The 21,107-nt window shown below is 40.7% G+C and overlaps 1 protein-coding gene across 2 annotated transcripts; it reads right to left on the bottom strand.

Moving 5' to 3' along the window:
* Positions 1 to 6,161: 6,161 nt before the first annotated feature.
* LOC117264440 (zinc transporter ZIP12-like) lies at positions 6,162 to 20,208 on the bottom strand. Of its 2 annotated transcripts, XM_033638382.2 has the most exons (13): positions 19,952 to 20,208; positions 18,895 to 19,181; positions 17,961 to 18,290; positions 17,676 to 17,883; positions 15,778 to 15,929; positions 15,446 to 15,617; positions 13,212 to 13,384; positions 12,931 to 13,086; positions 12,654 to 12,731; positions 9,286 to 9,358; positions 8,992 to 9,150; positions 8,709 to 8,896; positions 6,162 to 6,690 (listed from the first exon to the last, which is right to left on the bottom strand). In XM_033638382.2, the coding sequence occupies exons 2-13, from the start codon at positions 19,126 to 19,128 to the stop codon at positions 6,562 to 6,564; spliced, it is 2,052 nt and encodes a 683-aa protein (XP_033494273.2). In that variant the 5' UTR covers positions 19,129 to 19,181; positions 19,952 to 20,208; the 3' UTR covers positions 6,162 to 6,561. The 2 variants fall into 2 exon arrangements, with proteins under 2 accessions (XP_033494273.2, XP_078019084.1); XM_078162958.1 differs by lacking the exons at positions 15,446 to 15,617; positions 15,778 to 15,929; positions 17,676 to 17,883; ... (1 more) ...; positions 18,895 to 19,181; positions 19,952 to 20,208 and having other exon boundaries at positions 13,174 to 13,294.
* Positions 20,209 to 21,107: the final 899 nt, after the last annotated feature.

The following is a 21,107-nucleotide window of genomic DNA, read 5'->3' as shown; positions in this document are numbered from 1 at the left end:
ATGCGCCCTCATCCAACGCCAACACCTCTGCCTTCTCACAGCATGACAATGAATAACATGAATAACAACAAGATGTATGTTTGAAATCCTTCATACAGTAGAGTCACAATAATGATCTAACACATTTGTTGGAAATAATATAGACAAAGAAATAGGCAAAAAACAAAGATAACAAAGCTGAACAAAGGCAAAAATAAAGATTTAACAATTTACACTGTGTAGATCGTAAACAGGAATAAAATAGTGCAAAAGCATGCAGAGTACTGAAATAAATATTGATTCATTAATGTAATAGGTTAGTTTATATAAATGAAGTAGGTGGATATACAACATATATTTACAGTAACATTGATGGTGATGTTTAAAGAGTGGGTATTCAAACTATAAAATATATCAGTTAATACAAACTGAAAGACTTTTTTTGTCATTTTAAGGAAGAGTTTTAGACTCAAAGCCAAGCTGATGCCAAATCATTATTATCTGTGACTGTTTACAGGCTGAATCCAAATTACACTGTAGTTAGTTTTAGTGAAAACAGTCTTTTCCGGGTGAAAAGGAAAACATAAAATTCACTACAATAAGGCAGATCATAGGCAACAGGAAGGCAGAATATAAATGCTCATATAAGGCAAAAAGAAGCCATGGGAAGTAGGGCTGCAATGATTAGTCGACTAATCGATGACTAATCGACTATTAAAATAATCGGTGACTATGTTAGTAGTCGACTAATTGGTTTGAGTCATTTTTCATAGAAAAGTATTATAAAAATACCCCAAAATACTCTTACTGCAGCTTCTTACGTTCAGATATTGGCAGCTTTACACACTCTCCCATGACGGTGAACTAAAACCCTTTGGTGTGAGTACGAAATAAGATGACATAATTTGGGGGTTTGGGAGAGACAGACCAACATTTTTCAACATTTTAACACATTTTTCAATAGAATGATAAGTCGACTAATCGAAAAAATAATCGACAGATTAGTCGACAATGAAAATAATCGTTAGTTGCAGCCCTAATGGAAGGGTTACATACACCTGACATTTTGACACATCACATGTGGTAAAAGAGATTTTTAATTAATGAAATTAATGAGGACTGACTTTCATTTAGCTGCTTTGGTTTTAAGGTCTTCATATTGTCATTGTAGCACTGTTGTGGTTTAATGGGACACTATGTTTGCTGTGAAAAGCATCTCTTGAGAGTGACAACCATCTGAGAGAACAGGTGAGCAGGTCCGTCCATTGTTAGTAAAACAGGTTGACATTAGCTACTTGTCCCTGACTGTTGTAGTCGAATGTGGAGTGAAATATTTTTCAGGCAGACGCTGAGGTTATTGTTGAACCTGACGGGTGTACAGAGTTCTATCCCATATAGCTGTATGCAAACTGGGTCACTTGCAAGTCCTTATATTTTCATTATTGATTAATCTGATATAGTTACATTAATCCATATGTGTAGATTTCGGGGGGGGGATCACCTGGGACATGTCCCCCTCAATATTTAGACTTTGCATTTGTGCCCTTCCAATTAAAATCGTGAAAGTAGCACTTTTATTTTTGACAAAATTAAAGATATTAACATCAAAAATTGATGCAGAAAATACACAAATTGGTGCAAAAAATACGCAGAAAGCAGGAAATTAAGTGTTTTAAAGCTTTCTGGCAGAGGACCCTCAAAAAAACCCTTGTCTCATATGTGCCCCCTATATTTTTAACAAAACCAGCGCCTTTACATTCATCAATTGTTTAGTTTATGAAATTTAAGAAAAAAAAATAGCTATTAGAATCCAAGGCGATATCTTCAATTCTCCTGTTTTGTCCAACCAGAGGTCAAAAATCTAAATATATTCTTTTTACAATGATATAAAACAGACAAGAGCAGCAAATCTTCACATTTTAGAAGCTGCAGCCAGAAAATATTTGCCATTGTTTGCTTGATAAAGCAGGTATAACCATTAATCTATTATCAAAATTGTTGCTAATATAATAAATGACTAATTGTTTCAGCTGTGGATTTAAGTGGGACATTTATTCAGACAGTATTGTTCCAGCTGCAGCTGTTGGCACCTGTTTGGGTGACTCCTCCACAGAGGTGAGAGGCAGGTGCTGCATCTACTTAGCGCCTCTCTATCTGTCATCCAGTCTAATGGAGCAGACAGATTTTTACATGCTGTCATGTCCAGTGTGCACACAGTGGTATAATGAGACCAGTCAAACCAAACACTGCAGCTGAAGTGAACGGACAAGTTTCTGCCACAGACAGCTCTGAAGTTTTGTTATTCATTGTTGCCCTCTAGTGGTCTCATGTGTGTTTCTATTGTAAAGGGCCATTGCACTCAGTTTACACATCAAAGTCAGTTTACAAGACATCGTTAGTAGTAATTAGACTGTGAACACAGTTGTATAATGTCTTCTGTGGCTCTGAAGGAAGCTCTGAGAAAGTCTGAAAAATAAACCCTGATGATGTCATACTGTAGTGATGTCATCAGGGTTGCCTTGATGTGGGTTTGGAGGAAATTGTTAACAGAAAGCCAGCGTTACAAACTGTGTGGTGTCTGAAAGATGTGGGTGATGGAGTATCACTTTAAACTAGCCGTTAGCTTAAGATAGCTACTTTCTATTAAGAACACCGTATGCCAAGGTTGTAAACACAGCTAAAATGTCACAATACCAGTGACTATAAGTTGATCCCATGTGGTTTGTGTGCTAACAATAACAGGTGCAAAGGATGATTTTAGGTCAGATCCTTTCTAATCAAAGGGAAAACACTTTTCTATTTCCTTTTTTTGTCTCTCTCTCTTAGCATTTCCCATCGTTTCAGTGTGTGCTGCTGCCCTGATGACCCCGGAGCTGAACTCCTCTTCTGACGGGTCTCTGATGAGCAAGTGAGGATACTCAGTGTTCACACCAACAAGGCCCAGATAAAAAGCCCTTCCTTCCTCCATCCTGGCAGCAGTTGCCTTGAAAAGACACACACATGCCAAAAAATGCCTCTTTGGTGCAAAAGAGCAGATTTGCACACACACCAGTCTGTGTAGAAGCTTTCCTGGGAATGCCAAAGGGGTTGGCATTTCCAAAATAACAGCAGAAATGCTAGAATAAGAGAAAATGCAGTGGACTTCCTGCTATTGTTTGAACATTACTCGGGAAGTCACAATAAATGGTGTCAGCTTTTTCTGACGCGATAGCCACATAATCTCATGACACTCTCAACACCACTGACTTTGCACTTTGATAGTAAGCTTGGAATGGCAAATTAACATAATCACTATGCAAAATGCGCAATGAAACTAATCCCTGACGCAAATAAGGCAAATGTTTGACAGATGTTTGTTCAAATTTTACAGAAATATGTTGACGCTGAGAGCACCAGAATTTAATCACAGCAAGCTGATTAAAAAGAGGAAAATCTTCTCCTAAGCCCACTCATTCTTTCAATATCACAAATCCAATTTTATGTACAAATAAGTTGATTTACTGTGTTTCATTTATCTCATTGTGTTGATGTATTCCTCATATTCTCTCCTTCCTCCACCTCCTTCTTCAGGCCCACTCCGGCTGGTAAAAAGCGTGTGTGCTATGTGGGCCGGATCGCTCCGGAGTTTCTGTCTTGAACAGCGAGCATTAGTCATCCAGGTTGGTGGATGAAGAGAACAAGTGGCTCAGGTGGGTGGAAGTGCCCTCATATTGGATCACAGAGAGGCCTCAAAAACAAAGAACAATGCCTCTGAGATGAGAAGCTGAAAGAGAGCAATCTGTCTCTAAACGGGGCTTTAGCAAATAAATGTTTTTAGGGCAGCTTATGTCTCACAAAGAGACATGAGTCCTTTTTTTACACCTAATATACAAGTTTCTCATTTATACATGCAGATTTTGAATATTTATACTTTTAAATCGAGGTAATGTTTTAATTTATGGGTCTGTCATTTTGTAATAGTTTTTCTCTCACAATTTTCCTGAAAAGCACTTTATAATTTGGGACATATAATCATAAACATACAGATTTTTCTCAAAATGAAAGGGGTGCTGACTTTGAAAGACATGGGTATCCACCAGACAAAGTGGGTCTAATGAACAGGGTTCTCACTGTCATGAAATTCCTGGAAGAGCTATGAAATTAAAAAAAAAAAACATTTCAAGGCCTGGAAATTGTTAGGAATTTACAGAATGTTTCTGAAAAGTTTTGAATATGCATTGTTTAAAATATGTTTATTAAAATCCCAAAATATGTTTAATGTTAGGCGAGATACCTTCCCTGTATTACTAATTTAAAATCTAGTGCTGTGCTATGCAACATATCCTCATACAACAGTTCGTATAATATCCTACGAAGCAGCACCCCACAAATTTCTAACATAGCGTGATACACATAGACCAGACCATAGCATCATTGCCAGGTTGCACCCCCTTTTGGGTCAAAAAATCACGCTGTCACGTCAGGAGAGATACGGGAATATGCAGAAAAGCTTATGTGTAGCATGTTAACTAAGGTTTTGCGAAGTACATGTATGTACCAGCCTGGTCTGTTGCCAAATGCAGCTAGTCACTGGCTGGAATGTCTAACTAGAGTAAAGTTTGGCTGTATCTCTACATGGAGACAGAGCACATATACGTCTTGCCCCCAACAGCTCATCGTTCTCCTGAAGGTGCCTCCTTGTCTTATACATCTGCTAGCAAACAACACAAAAATACCTTAAAGCTGCTTTGCAGTGGGATGCTCTACCACCATGGCAAAGAATCCATGACAACATTTTTACAAGCTGATGAACCGAAAACTGAGCTTTTAAGCACCAAGACGTGAGGCATCAGCAGGAACATATGTAAAAACTGTGGGATCCTGACAGTCAGTACATCTACGTGCAACAAGCACCATGCTATTTAGACCAGAGAGGATGAAGCTAACTAAAGTTTTTAATGCCTGGTTTTGTTCTTTGTTATGTTAAATTATGATCTCATCTGGTGATTCAAATACTTTTAAATATCAAAGGATGTCACTATTGGCTGTTCAGTCATTTCTCCAAGATAACCAAGGTAAGGACAGGCAGACTCTAAGATAAACTGACAATATTGAGTTTATTAATGCAACTTTTTCTCTCTGGTTGACATAAGGTGCTAAAATACTCCTCTGATACGGTGATATATAATGTTTTTAGCTAGCTACAGGCATTTTGTTAGCATTGGTTGCATAGAACCTTTTACTGTTCCTGAACAGTATGATGTTTTTTGGTGGGCATGGCTTGGCTGGAGGCAAAACAATTCTCCACAGACATTAGCCAGCGCTAGCTAGCTAGTTCTGTTTGGCTTGTTTTAGACAGTGGTGGAAGGTGATACGAGTGGTGCCTTCAGAAATACCCATCCTGAGTGTTGGAGTGCACTCTGGCACAAACTGGACCATTCGTAAATTTGTAACGCCGTCTGAATGTACCGTTCTGTTATCCAGAGCACCGCACTTTCAGAGTGTCAGAGCGCACTCTCAGCACTCTATCTGGGGAGACAGAGCAGCAGAGCATCGAGTTGAGTGAATATGTGATTAACTTGACCGTCAATTCATGTAGAAATGTAACGCTCTTCTTCAACCAACAGGGCTCTCATTTTAGTGTAAGACCTGTGTAGCCTACAGCTCTGTGGTGGTGAGTCATGTTTTGCCTCCAGCTAACCAACTGAAGTCACTGACATTGGCCATGAAAGGGTCTATATTATTGCGGCAATAGTTTTACCCTCCACTGAGTATGGTTTGTATGTATGATGCACTGCGCACTGTCTCTATAGGCCTACTTATTCAAACCAGTTCAATAAATCCATGGAAATGAGGTAAAATATTATGGAAAAGCTACGAAAAAGTTTTGAAAATGTATTGGTAGAAATGTGTGAGAACTCTGAATGAAAGACTAAAATCATTATACCTTCTTAAAATGTGTCCTCTGTGTATCTTCCAATTTGTGGAAGTACAGTACTAAATCACCATATAATTAGAATTAATTAATTGGAAGTGTATTAAAAGAACACTTGTCTCTGCTGTCCTTATCAGGAAACTTCTGAGCAAATACTTGGAAATTATCCAGAAATTACAAGCCTGTAAAATAAAGCATTATTATACAACTTGATGACTTTTTAAATTACACATTTCCCTATCAGTATAAAGACACTGGTGTAGTGAAGTAGATTTACAATACTTTATATTTTGCTTGTGAGTCATGACTCCAAAATCAAATGATTTGATTGTCTGAGGGGATGTAGATATTTCACAGAACAACAGATATGCACAAATGTACCTGAATCTGCCAAATAAGGTCATTAGAGTTTAAACTATTCAACATCCAGAGACCTAACATACAAAAATAAATCATCAAGTATAAAAAAAGGAGGATTCATCATACAGCTAACGTACATTTACCATCCAGTGCTGAGACTACAACATCATGAAATACTCACTCGTTGACCAATAATGAGTTAAACACCCTGGTTGCACACACTAACATGTTCAAGTCAAAAAACACTAGAAAACAAGTTTGTTTTCAGCTCAACCCTGCATGAAGAGATATACGTCACGCACACTGCATTAGAATGTGAGTTCATGTTCAAAGAGTGCGAGGAGCAGAAGACAGGCCCAACCCATCAACAGACCGAGGTTCTGTAGGAAGAACATGAGACACGGTCTGTCCGTCTTCACTCGACTCATCTCTGGAAGCTGAAAGATAGACAGATATGTAGAGTACAACAAAGTTAGTAACCGTTTTTATGGAAATACTGGTTATAGAGAGAATTCTTCTTTAAAGAAAAGGCTGACACTATTCCATATTTTTGTTACTGTCAAGAAACCCCATGATAAAATCAATGATGTGGCTGTCCATCTTTTAATACTTAACTGCTCTCTGTCCCTTTGTTCCTACTGAAAATCTTAAAAAACAGTCACACATACAGACTATAGTTAAATTTTTCTTATTGGCTGGAGACTGTAGTTTTAGCAAACATTATTCAAACAGAGTAAACAGTGTATTTATTGGGGACTGTATTAATATAAGTACACATGTGATGTTCTCATGCAGAGTAGATGTATTTCTGCCACCCTATCATATGGGCTTAAGTAACCCCACAGTAGAGCATGCCCCTTAATAATATTTTATCTTCTATTATTTCTTTCAGTGGCCAGTAAGGATTGTAACATTTGGCTATTACAAGTGGCAGTTACTGGACATTTAAAACAATTTTACTTATAGCTTTTTATTGGCTTTTTTTGCCTCTGCATCTGCGATAGCTATGGCCAGGTGCATTATGCTTTCAGGTTGACCATCCATCCGTCCTTTTGTCTATCCCATGCTTGTGGTCGCAATATCTCAAGAACCCCATGAGGGAATTTTTCGAATTTGGCACAAATGTCCACTTGGACTCAAGAATGATCTGATCAGAATTTGGTGGTCAAAGATCAACATCACTGTGACCTTGCATTCGTCTCATTCTCATGAAAGCCATGTCTCAAGAACACCTAGAGGGAATTTCTTCAAATTTGGCACAAATGTCCTCTTGAACTGAAAAGTAAACTGATTAGAATTTGGTGGTCAAAGGTCAAGGTCACTGTGACCTCACAAAACATGTTTTTGGCCATTACTCAAGAGTTCATATGCTAGTCATGACACAAATGTCTAAAAGGATAAAATGTGATGACATTTTATGTCCAAAAGGTCAAAGGTCATCTCCACTGTGACATGATAATGTTCTGCAAAAACACTTTTCTGGCCATTATTCAGCATCATATCTCAGGAACAGAAGGGGGGACATTTGGTCAGATACTGAACTGGTGACACTAATCTTGAAATTGTGCTGATTGTACAGATCTTCTGTGCCACCGGGGGAATATGTGTGTGAAGCATCTATGTTGTCACAGACAAGGGTGTAAACTGTAAGTTCAGCCTGTCTGGTTCATGGAGGTATACAACCTTGAAGCTGTAACTCTAGTTTCTGACTAGTTTTCAGGCAATCTCAGTTGAGACACCTGAAATGTGTCCTGTGGAGTCCGACTGTCGTAGTGAGAACGTTATATACCAATGTTGGCGTCACTGTCGCAAAGACAGCTGTGTTGCTTTCCATTGTCCTGTAGCCTAGCATCTCCCAGAAAGACAGGACCCGTTCCATTTTCCATTCTGGGGATAGCTACCGATAGCTACCAGGGAAAACAAAAGCACTGTCCTCTTCCTGTTTTAGTTGTACTATGGTTGACACACTTCCTTCGTGCTGTAAATCAAGGCTTCATTCTCCCGCGAAATTGCACCTGGTGGCTGAAAAAATGCACAGTGATCTCCATTGTTGTTGCACAGTTTTAGCTGAGATAGCTGCGAGTGAAATAATTAGGAGGATGCTGGAATATGAGTTGAGACATGGAATCAGTGGTACAGACGCTACAAATATCCACAGCTGTGAGCAATGACAGCTGCTCTGGTGCCAGTGAAATTGCACTTTCTGTGCCATATTTCACATTGACAGGTCTAATGAGCGGTGAAGCTGCAAAAGTATTGATATGCAAATGTCTGTTTGAGGGCTTTTCTACATCTATGTATGGTGAACTGCAGTTGTGGAAATGAGGCTTGTGCGGCAGACGAACAAACTGTATCAGAATCAAATAATTGTTGTCTTTGTTTTTGGGGGAGATTTGTTGACACTAACAGAAATGTGGAGTATCACCGGCCTCATCCTTTAATAAGGCTCTCTTACCATTTCTACCAGTGACAGATAGAGGAAAATCCCAGCAGTAACAGCAAAGATCCACTGCTGCACTTCCATATCCGAGGAAACAAACAGTCCAATGTAGAGGCCCATGAAGGCCGTCAGAGCGCTGAGAAAGTTCATTAGCACAGCAGTCTTCACTGAGAGTCCAGAGCTCAACAACACTGCAAAGTCCCCTGTGAGACAGAGAGCAGAAAAAAGATAAGTCAAGCAGAGTGTTTCCTGGCCTTGGCCAAAAAAACAACAAAAGTGAATAACGGTGACCTCTCACCCATCTCGTGCGGTATCTCGTGGCACAGGATGGCCACGGTGGTCGCCATGCCAGTCTCAGCTGAAGAGGAGAAGGCTGCCCCGACAACCAGGCCATCCGCAAAGTTATGAAGGCTGTCTCCCACGATTACCATCACAGCCAGCAGAGGAACCCCTTGTCCTGGGAACACAAAAGGGAGTCTGTGTCGTTAAAGCTCATCCTCAGACCGTGACAATCGCTCTGTCATGCCAGGCGACTAATTACAAAGTACATCACATTCGGCTGTGTTGTGCGGCTCATGTTGAAGGAGCTTACTCTGATGTGAAGGCCTCCTTGTGTCGACATGCTCAGGAGATGCTTCTGCACACTCCAAGTCATCCACTGGTCCCTGCAGGATACAGAAAGTTATTTACGGCACAGATTTTTAAACCTTTGACTCCAAACTGATTAACTAAAAATTGTAAAGTTAAATGAAGCTGGAGCCAGATGAGACAACTCACCAAAACAAGATATTTTTATATAACAACTAGGATTGTTGGAGAGTAGTTTCCTTTTCCACGTGAGTGACCAGTCTCTGTGTCCAAAATGTTCTAGTTTTGAAGTACGTATTCATCACAAGCATGGAGTGCTTTCTGAATGATTCAATACATCTCATTCTCCAACATCCTACATGTCCTGTTCCTTCTCTCCCTCCCACACCACGCTTCATTGCCTGTTATATAAAGGCAGTGCAGGACAATTGATTTAAGTGAATTCCAGTCTGTTTTTTTTATGTGAACATGGATTCAGTGGATGCATACTGTCCTTGATAAAACAGTATGTGTGTTATTTGAGAGATGAGCCACTGTTAAATCTTTTTATTTCTATTATCTGGTTTTATGCTGTATATGTGTGCAAACAAAAAGAATATTCAAAATTGTGCTGTAATTGACTGTCAACAGTGCCCTCTAGCAGAACTTGTTTCTAACAAGTTCATTAGTGCTTTCTTGTTGCTTGGCTGGAGGAGTAGTGTGGGAGTGAAGCATCAGAAGGGCGAATGAAAATGCATTGATTTTAATAATTCCACAGTGGCACAGCACGCTAAACACAATATTTAAACAATGTGTTAACTGACATAGCTGTTTCTTGTTATTTTGGAGCAAAGGAAGCTTTGTTGTACCAAGTAGGAAATAAACTTTTGTGTTTGACAGTAATGGAGCACAGTGTTGTCCTGATTTGATCAAAAGAAACACACATATTTGTTTTTAAGAGGAAGATAAACAATGAATGTGATGCTGCGTGGGCGGTGAGCGTTGATGCAGCAGATCTCTCACTACTGTCCTTATTTTTGACTTTTGTCGACTTTACCCTTTTGTGAATGAGAAGCACTTTATGTAAGTTTGCTTGGAGCACTGCAACTTTTTATTTCTAGTTTTTATTTCTAGTGTAACTGGTGGAGTACGATGTACCTGGAGACTAGCCACAACAAGCTTTTATATGTCTCTCACAATTTATTTTTTACTTTCCCTATTTATGTGTGTATCTCCTCAAGTGATCAATAGAGGCTCTCATAGTATATTTATTGTCACAATTACTGATAAATTACCAGCTATAAAAAGCCAACTGCACAGGACATGTCCAGGGGCATAAATATAGACAGTGGAGGCAGTGTGGTTGCACTGGGGCCCATGGGGTGGGGGGGACCATAGAGAAAACGGGCTCTCCCATAATTTGTTGGGCAATGAATGGGCCCTTAAGACTAAAATTGCCACCTACGGAGAAATCCAATATTCCCCTTAGCACCTCCCCAGTTTCTGATTAGGTGGACATGATAACCCTTAACACACATAACGTTATTCATCCCTACAACAGTAAATACTTTTTCCCTAACCTGATATGAAGTGTGCGCTGCATATGTGAGCATTTTTGATGATCTGACAGGCAGTGGCAGCTGGTATGTGAAAATTTAAGTTTTGAGCCATGACTCCTTCTATTCCGGCTCCCAATAACACAACAAGACAACATTTTAAGGCTCCTATGTAGCCTACAGCCCTGTGGTGGAGGGTCGTGTTTTGCCTCCAGCTAACAAACTGACATCATCACAACCCTCCTCCTAGCAGCAATGCAGCAGTTCAGCTGGCATCAGCATCAATGCTACCCTAAGTGGTGCATCAGCAACCATGCAGCAGGTAACATTAGGGTAGCAAGCTCAATATAATGTCGGTGCTGTCTTGTAGGATGTTCCAGCGAACCTCATCAGGCAGCTGGCTGATATTGGAGGGTCTCTGCCTTGATTAAGCTCACCTGGGCCTTCCAGACTATAAAAGATGCCTCATGTTTTCACTTGCTCTCTCCCTTCCTACGGCAGACGTTCACCCTGCATCATTGCTTTTTGGTTTTGCAACTTCAACACCTCCGCAGCACACCTGACACACATCCATGCATGGCTTTCATTACTGACAATGCTGACCTACACACACCGTTGTTTATTTAAGTCAGTCTTAATTTAATATATTCTGGTTGTTTTAACTATATCTTCTGTGTGGACTCCCTACTTGAGCCAGTTTGTGACAGTCCTGAATAATTCTAACATTAGCTAGGCTATTGTGTTAGATATAAATTTCATGATAAGTAATACAGGTATTATAGTGGGCTCACTAGGCTACAAATTGGGTTTAATTGTCATCATCATTATCAACAACCATTGTTTATTCAGGAAAAACTGATAGAGCATTAAGCTCTTTTACAGCAATGCCCTGAGTTCACATTCAGTGGGCTGCATGGATACAAATATATAATAGCAATTGCAATAAAGTGATGAAAAAGTCCATAAAACAAATAAGTAGCAGCAATGTCTATCAAGAATTATAAACATTAATAAAAATAACAGTAAAAAGACAATAGAGTCTGCGGTAAAGGTCGGATGCATAATGACAACAACAACATGGTTGCTACCAGGTGGATAGCTGGCCTATAAATGGTTATGGTAAATTAGCTAATAGCTAGCCTAGTAGATATTAGGTAGGCTCTTCCTAGTATTAGATAACCTACTTTTCATTTTCAAATATATGATACACCCAATGGTGTGTGTGTGTGTGTTTGTGCGTGTCATAACTAGTGTGTATTAGGGCCTGCCATAATAGCATGCACTGGGGCCTGTTGTAACTACCTTACACCACAGGACATGCCTCCCGCAGGCTAAGTTGGTTATAATACCTGGGCACAACATATGTGAAATTTTGTCAAAACCATTTGCAGTAGCAAAGAAACAGAGAAGTTGTAACACACTGCGAAATGGTTGAAATATTCAGTTTCTGCCATTTTAAGCAACGGTAAAGAACTGCAAACTTGACCCAACCTACTGAAAAAAAACTGTAATCAGTGGTGTTAAAATTGAAATGAACACTTTTGTGTTAGTGAGGGGGTGCTCGAGCTCATTTGACATGATCAGCAAACAAAAAAACGCTGGAAACCACTGATGTAGAAGCACTCCACCTTATATCTCAATATTTTTGTTTTTCCTCTCTCTTCTGGACACTTGATACTTGTTTAATATTTTGCAATTTAACCTTCAGGAACTGCCTGGTCATGCTCCCTGTGCCTCCTCTACCAAGATAACAGGGATGATGACAGGAATCAGGTTTTCCTGCCAAGAACAACTTAGAAAAACATAATAGTTCAGTCTTGGCAGTAGTGAGACTCACCAGCTGTATGGTGGAGATGGACTTGCCCCTCTGTGACTGGCCGTTGCAGTTGAGCTCTAAGGGAAGGTCACCATGACCCTGCAGACAAAAGAAAGTCATGAGACCACTGTAGCTCAGTAATCAGCTCTGCAAAAGTTCAGACAAAGCACAAACTTGCTTGTTCATGGAAAACTAAAAGTTTCACCTCTGGTTAGATAAAGAAATGCAGCCCCTTGTCTTCACACAGTATGGGATGAGTGTTTTGCTAATCATTAAATTGATAAGGGGTAACTCTTACATGGCCATGAGAGGGAACAAAAAAGGAGAAGATTCTTTCAATAAGGAAAAAGCCGTAGATCCCTGCGATCATGCCCAGAATCCTCCACAGATAGTCCTTCCCCTCTGTATAGTGTTCGTCATCGTGACTGTGAGCGGCATCATGGAGCCCAAGGATCTCCAAAGGAGACAGAGAGGACAACATTAGACAATTACTCCGCAGTCAACAGAGAGTATCTTTATACATATATGGCGCTTGACTCACAGTTACAGAGGGTGGTGCAGTGGCTCTGTGTCCGATACCTGTGGTATGAGGTGCAGGAGTGCATCTCCTGAGAGGGTCCCCACTGCCAGGCCCACAAACAGCTGCAGGATCAGTGTGTAGGTTTCCTGGCAGGAGTTGAAGAAGATCAGGCAGATACCGAGCATGGAGCCCACCGTGATGAGCAGGACAGCAACCGTGCTGTAGCCATACTCTGCAGGGAAGAGAGAGTTTAGACACATTTTTGACACATTTAGTTTTATTGTTGTCTTTTATCCTATTTTTTTATGTTTGAATTGTGCAAGCGATTAAAGGAATACTTGACCCCCAAATGAGAATTTGTATATGAGTTACTCTCCCCGTATTATGTTGAATTCATAATAGAAAAATTGTATTTTTCTCACATGCCTCCAGTGAACAAAGAATCCAAAGACAGACGCAATTTTTGATGAATTGAAGTCATAGGGGTCCACACTGACCACAGCAAAATTATATCAAAATATTCGTTTACAAACTCTTACACAACTCTTACAGTATAATCCAAGTCTCATTTTTCCAGTCTTATTGCTTAGCACTTCCCGACAGGAAACCGAAAGTGAAACTCAACTATACTCTCTTCAAAGCCAGACTCCATTGATAAAATTAGTAGTTTTACCTTCCTGAACATGGGAGCTGCTGGTCAACCACTGCCTCGATCACTTAGTTAGTTTGTGTTATTCTGTGACTTTGGTGTTTTAAAGGGTTAATTCAGATTCACCAAAGTCCCACAATAACACAAACTAACTAACTGGTCAAGGCAGCAGTAGACCAGCAGCTCCCATATTCAGTGAGATAAATTACTGTTTTTGTCAATGGAGTCTGGCTTTGAAGAGAACATAAATACGTTTCATCTTTATATCAGTTTCCTGTTGGAAAGGGCTGTCTGTTTGGGAACATACAACTAGATAAATGAGACTTGGATATACTGCACGAGTTGTGTGAGAGTTTGTGAACTAATGTTTTGTTATAGTTTTGATGTTGTAAACATGGACCCCTTTTACTTTACTTCATCAAGAATTTTGTTCACTGTGGAGGCATGCAAGAAAAACAAAGTTCTCTTCCCAAATTCAAGGTAACACGGTGTGAGTAACTGATACACAAATGATCATTTGGGAGGCGAAGTATTCCTTTAAACCAAATAAACCAAAGAACCTGACTTGTTTTTCATAGACAAAAGTCTATTTAGGCCACTAATTTATACAAATAGTTCATAACCAATTTCTTGCATGTTTTTCCTGAACTAGTGTCTGGCTGTCTTTTCCAGACTTGACCTTTCGCTAAGCCCCGCCCCTTTGTGATGGTCCGTCAAGCTGTCAGAGTAAGCATGGAGCCCACATTGTAACTAACTGCACTCTCTGATGAATTATTATCATATTTTTAGAAAAATGAAACAATGATTCCAGAGAGAAGCAGACAGAGGGGTCTACAGTCTGTGTTTGAAGGATATATCCAGGATGTCAAACTGACTCAGCAGCAACAACAGGTTAAAAAGACAAAGATAGTTAGAAGCTAAAGCCGAACTACAGGCTACAGATCACAGTGTAAAACTGAACCACCACATCACTGCTGATCGCCACAGAAGACAATGAATATAAAGGGAAACTTTGCTGATATTGAACAAGCTGTGTGGCATCACAGTGTGTGCAGACCTCTTCCCTTCACTGGTTCCTGTACAGCAGGGTCACCCTTTTTTTCACTGTTATCATTAAAAATCAAAAGCAGCATGCGTATACATTCAGTGGGCTATATCTTCAGTAGCTAGCTAGCTAACCCTACACTTTTCAGGGTTTGATTTTGGTTTTGGAACAGGGAAGAAACGTATATCTTTTTCCAACCTCTCCAGGTAACGAGTATCATTAATACACGACGTGCCCCAGGCACAACATTTAGCTCCAAATACACAAAACCAGCCTGAAAATGAAGAAAATCTGAAACGATTGCATTAGAGTCAATGGAGCACAGCTGTGGTGTGAGCCAGAGTGATGACAATATGACTGGCCAGTCTGCGTCTGGGGACTGGACTTAGTGAAGGGTCAATTATAGTAAATTAAATCAATTTTCCATTATTTTCTTATTTAGTGATTCAATTGAGAACCTTTAACAGCAACTATTTAATGGTAAAGGCCCTCTGCGATTCAGTAAAAAGTCACAAAGCAATAACTGCTCGATTTAGTTACACATTAATTATCTGATGTATTTATTAGTGACTGTAGGCTGATGAGGTAAAACGCCTTACTCTCGAGAGCAGTGGGCAGAGATCCTCTTCTCTTTTGCTCTGCAGACTCGCAGGCATTGCCTAGCAACTGCTGGATGATGGCTGGGCACATTTGCCTGAAGTGCTCCTTGGAAATCGGCAAATGGGGATTCAGAGCAAAAATATCCACCAGCTGATTGGCCGAAAAACACACCTGATTAGATTCAAAAGTAGAGACAAATTTGTGGGTGAGTAGGGGACACTTCAGATCAAACCTTACAGTACCTTCATGCAGTTTACAGGAATGTTGACATGCTTCTTGTGATTCAGAATATCCTCCTTTAAAGCAATGTAAACATTTGCCTCGGCCTCACCTGTGCCCAGTCTCTGCTTATTCCACCATTTTCATGTTGACAACCATCCAGCAGAGGCCTGGCCCCTTTCTGTGAACTCCGCCTCTTCCTGTGGTGAGAGTGCGTCGCTGTTTCCTGTCCCACTCCCAACTGATGAAGCAACTCTTCTAAATCTAAGCAGAGAAATCACTGTGTCATGATGCTATGCACCAGGTCAGGTTAAAGTGAGTGAATCACTGTGAGTTTGGAGAAAATAAAATGTTATGCAGATGAGATTAAAGAAAACTCTTCACATACAACACTGATCATTAATGGCTGTAACCACTGAGTTATTGGTTTGTACCTGCAGATGGCCAGCATTTCCTGCCAGTATTTAAAAATGAATTTGACTCTTTTTATATAAGAGATGACTGTGTATTATTTTTAGCAGCATGGAAAGTCATTGACACAATATTTAGAACCTCTCTTTTTTAAAACCCGACTGATGGAAGTCTTTCAGGAGGGTTAGTTGCTCTTTCATACATGATGACTCATTCGTCCTATTCAGTGGCAGCGACAGGAAACACCTTCAAATGAAAAACTCAGAGAGGATGTTGAAGAGTTTAAGCTGCTGTAATCAATATTTTTATAATACCAGTAGACCAAATAACTGTGTAATATTAAAGATGTTGTTTAGAGTGATGAACCCACAGATCACCCAACTTTGAATTCATAGCTTCTTTCTGTTTATTATTTTCCAGCTGACACCTTTACTGTTTTGTTTCACTCTCATGGCTCTCGTTGTCTTTTTTGCAGCATGCAGCTATTTTTAGTGGGAAAGCTCTGATTAACCGACTTTATACTACCTGCTGAGCACCAAACAGCAGGCAGGCACACATTGCATTTAGCTGGTAATATAGTGAAGCATTTAGCAACTAAAGAGTCAGATAGTACCATTAGGAGTTGGTGGAGACCCAAAGCAGAGCTGAAAGGAGAGTGAATATTGGACTGATAATGTTGCTTTGTATCTGTCGGATGTTTAACTGCTGGCTAACAGTTTGTCAGTGTAGTGTTTATAGCTTGTTCCTGCTGCTCCAACTACCAAAAAACTTTTGTATGTTTGAACAAGATATAGAAAGAGAATCAGATTGCAGTTCTTTTTAATATAGCTGTGGTCAGGGAGCAATCTCCATATACCAGCAGACAGGGATGGGAATCGAGAACCAGTTCCAGTGTCTCCAAATCATATGCCTCCCAGCTTATCAATTCCTTTTATTGTGCTGGATAGTTGCGCTTTTGCACAACAATGATGTCAAACTTGTGTCAATGCTGCTGAAAACTTACAACAAGAAGTCATGGTGGAGTTAAAGAAGCGTTCCAAAGCCTGGCTTTATTTTATAAGAAAAGATGATAACACTGCTGCTTGTAATGTCTGTATAATGATGTCAAATAAGGGTGGAAACGCTAGCAATATGCTGAAACATCTTTCTATGCAACATTGGCTTAAAATCCATGAGTACCACTGCTTCCCAACCGAGCAGCACATCCCTTACCGAGGGTAAATATCCTACATTATAATAACAGCACCAAGCAGGCAGGTAGAGCAGATTTTCCTTTGACTAAGGAAACCTAAATGAAAACAAATGCTGTACAAATATTCTCTCATTTCATCCACTTTAGATGACAACAGAACACTGTTGCCATTGACACCAAAAACCTGTACGGGCCTACTTTTTTCTCCCACATAGAAGATTGAATCAATAAGGAAACCTATAAGAATGGGACTGATCTGCAGAATTGATAATGGTATTGCTATCGAGAAAGTCTTATTAATTCCCATCCCTACCATCAGAGGATCACACGATCATTATCATGAATACAAAAGCAAATGTCACTCTGTTTAAATGTGCATGACAGGCCAACTAAGCTCTTGAACTTACCCATTATCTGCAGTTCACTTGTGCGATTTAGGGATTGAAAGATGTATTCAGTGAAGAAAGCAGGAGATGGGAGGTTCCTCTGTTTGAAACAGTGGCCCTGCAGGACGTGGCTGATGATAGATGCGGCCAGTTTGGGCACAGAAAACACACCAGCACCTGCTTTTTCTTCTACGTCAACATCTTCAAGGAGGCGAGCGGCGTCAAAACACTGTGGGATCAAAGGTGAAATGATCAAACTTGGATGTGCACCTGTTGAGACAAAATAAATCTCTACAAATTCCTTACTTGCAAATCAGATGAGGCGTCTTTATCGGGGGGGTCGTAGTGCTGGTTGATGACCTGCAGTATACTCTCTGTTTCACTGGGTGACAGGAAGTGGTCATCCTCAGCTGGGTGTAGACTGGTTAGGGCCAAAAGGTAGAACTGATAGTTCCCAAAAGAGGAGGAGGAGGCTGAGGAAAAGGAGGAAGGAGAGGCAGCATTTGACACGCACAGGTCTTGCAGGTTAATTATGTAGTACAGCAGAACAGTAGAGATCCGCTGATAGTCCTCCTCAGTGACGTAAGCCTTCCCATCATGCTTCAGCACAGAGAGAGCCACATCTGGTGTCAGGCACTGCAACAAGAACAGGGAGAAAGAAGAGAAAGATTGTAAGGACAAAGTCACAAAATATCAGATCATGTGAGCACTGACTGAAAAGCGAGTGACCTCGGAAGAAGAGTCGGCTTCATGAAAGGCCTATTTTCTCCCTGCATACACTGTGTGCTCTGCTTCCCAGAAAAATGGTAGCTTTGTGCTGCTGTTTGTGCCCAATTAGACCCACACACAAAATATAGAAGGTTAGGAGTGTAGGCGAAGCACTATTCTTTGTGAAAGAGAAAAGTTTCTCTCTTAATTTTAACATCTAACTTCCAAGGCTTGACACGCACATAATCCTGTTGTCAGCCCGCCTGCACAAACATGTGAAGTACCTCTAACTCCACTCTATGGAATTTATTATGTCAAACTGAGGGATGCCTAAAGCTACTCAGCATGAATGCCCCATAGAGGTCAAGGACTTAAGCCTCCACATTCACTCACATTCCAGCCATAACAAGCACGTTTCTTGCAATAAGCAGGCAGGAATGGGATGAATACATAATAAGTGCTTAGCATATGGATGTAAGAGGGCTCTAGTTATCATGTAGTGTGACAGCATTAAGACAGGTGTACCCCTTACCTTGTTACAGCCGTCCTGAGAGGTTCCAGTCTGCTCTGCACAGTGTACCACCTGGAGGAGCTTGGTGATCAGGACCCCGGTGTGGTTCTTGTGGAGCCGTGGCTCATTGTCGTCTGCACCCAGGGGCAGATCCAAGGCCCTGAGAGCCCCCTGCAGGTACCCCCGCTCCTGCCCTCTCACCTCCAGCAGACAAAGAAGCAGCAGCAAAGTGGGCGCAGTGGTCCTGAAGTGCATGTTCCTACCTAAGGCTGTCCGACTCCCGTCAAGCTCCCAGGACTGGCTCAGAGCTTGAGACAACGAGAAGATGATGCATACAAACAAGCAAAGTGAGAGAGATATTTAAATCAAGGTGAGGAGAGAGCTGGAAGCTTCTAGAAAAGAAGAGGCGTTAATGATAGGCCCGCCAGATCTGGTGGAGGACAGGAGGACTCGGAGGGCACCCTTCAGCTGAACCAGCCCTTACAGTGCCGAATGGTCAGCCAAAGCCTGGGCCCCTCAGCCCACAACAAAAGGATTAGTGCAGGCAAGTGAGAGAGCACAGGGGCAGGGAGTAGGGGGCATGGAGGGGGAGACAGCAGAGAAAATAATTAGTATTGAGGAAAACTAGGCAGTAGGGAAAAGCTATTATTAACGCTAAGCAACAACAGAGATCCGCATCTTAAACGAAGTAGTTGCTGGAAATGCTGCATCTCTTCAGTTTGTAACTCAATAGAAAGTCTGAAGGCTTTCATAATGGTCTAAATATTGAACACGTTTCCTTATTTAGCTGCATCAATTGTTCAAGAACAAGACAGGGGCTGGTGTGAGTGAGTGTATGTAGTATGTTGAGCCCCAGATGCATAGAAACACTGATGACGTTCAAGTCAAAGGGATTTTTATTCTCTATGATCTCTGAGTCATCAAGGATCAAACATGCAAAGCAAAACATGCCAAGCGTTCTCGCAAGAACACTTTCCAACATCCACCCACGCCATACACCCTGCAGGTCAAAGCGACCGAGCAATAACAGGACTAAAGCTACAGTAATACCTGAGATAGAATAGATGAAAAGGCTTACCGGATGAACCGTTCTCCCCTCTGCTCCTCTCAGCTGCTGTATCTAGGTTTGTTTTCTTCCTCTGCTGGGATAAATGGAAGATCCAGAGCTTGTTTGGGGAGAATTCTTGGGCATTGGTGCTGCTGGTAAAACCCTCTTAGGAGAAGTAAGAGTTGAGTAAGCTCCTGAGGATTAGCTGCGACAGCCTCAGAGGGCTGTGGTTTCCATGGAGAACGCTGCCTCATTTTCAATATTAGGTGATGGGGGTGGCCAGCCACTGGAGGGGGGGGGGGGGATTGAATGGCTGATGCCTGACAGACTAATACTTAAAAATTTTGAAACTGAGCATGAATCATCACTTAGAAAAAGCAGATTTACAGACACATCACTTGATAGTTTGGTCTTCTACTCAGTTTGGGTCAGATCTATTTATCCTTATTTTATTTACAGAAAAATCTTTATGAATGTATATTTTCACAACTAAAAACCTTTGGCCTTTGTTTAAATTTTAAATCATATTCTACACATGGCTTTCATTAAGAGGAGGTATCTGCAACATTTAAAATTCATGCTGTTATTCCAACCAAAGTCTGCAGTACATCAGCAGTAAGGAGACACAGAACCACAGCAAAATACAAACAAGGAAACATTATTTATTTATTGTAAGGTTTGTAATCAGAAGTGAATGATGCTGCAGGGTAGTTGTGTACAATATTATATATATAATATTGCTTTTTTTTAAAGATTCATAGCATCGCTAATGTTGATCTGTCACTTGGTCGGTTCGTCACTTCATCACCTCGGTCCAGACTGAAATATCTCAACTATTGGATTCATTTCCATGACATTTTTTTTTACAAAAAATCATGGTCCTCATGAGGTTGTTCCAGTGGCGCTGCTCAGCTGCCAACTTGGGCTGTCCTGCTGCTGTTGCAATTCGAAATTTTGTTTCTGGTGTTGTTTCTGATTTTCGATGTAAACATACAAGTCAGGTTTGTCCAACATCTTGTGCTAAACTACTGGTGAATTAAATCCAGCCTATTCAGAACGGCTAAGAACCATTCTCCTCACCAGGTCACATGAGACGCCATTGAAGACCAATGTTAGCTGCTAAGGTTGAGTAATGTCACAGCGGCCCTCGAACACCTGCTACTCCAGCAGTTGTTCGTAGTTAGGC

The sequence above is a fragment of the Epinephelus lanceolatus genome, chromosome 20 (genome assembly GCF_041903045.1).
Source record: "Epinephelus lanceolatus isolate andai-2023 chromosome 20, ASM4190304v1, whole genome shotgun sequence".
In the NCBI taxonomy this organism is placed as follows: Eukaryota; Metazoa; Chordata; class Actinopteri; order Perciformes; family Serranidae; genus Epinephelus; species Epinephelus lanceolatus.
The sequence above is the reverse complement of the archived record's forward strand: the minus strand, read 5'-3'. Positions and strand labels throughout refer to the sequence as shown.

Bases quoted from the DNA above. Each gene is read 5' to 3' on its own strand.
- LOC117264440 (XM_033638382.2), bottom strand. From the start codon at position 19,128: ATGCACTTCAGGACCACTGCGCCCACTTTGCTGCTGCTTCTTTGTCTG. The intron at 15,930-17,675 runs GTAAGTTCAAGA...TTCTCTGCTTAG, and splicing joins AAGTGAACTGCAGATAATGG to ATTTAGAAGAGTTGCTTCAT. The intron at 13,087-13,211 runs GTATCGGACACA...TCTCCTTTGGAG, and splicing joins TCCTGCACCTCATACCACAG to ATCCTTGGGCTCCATGATGC.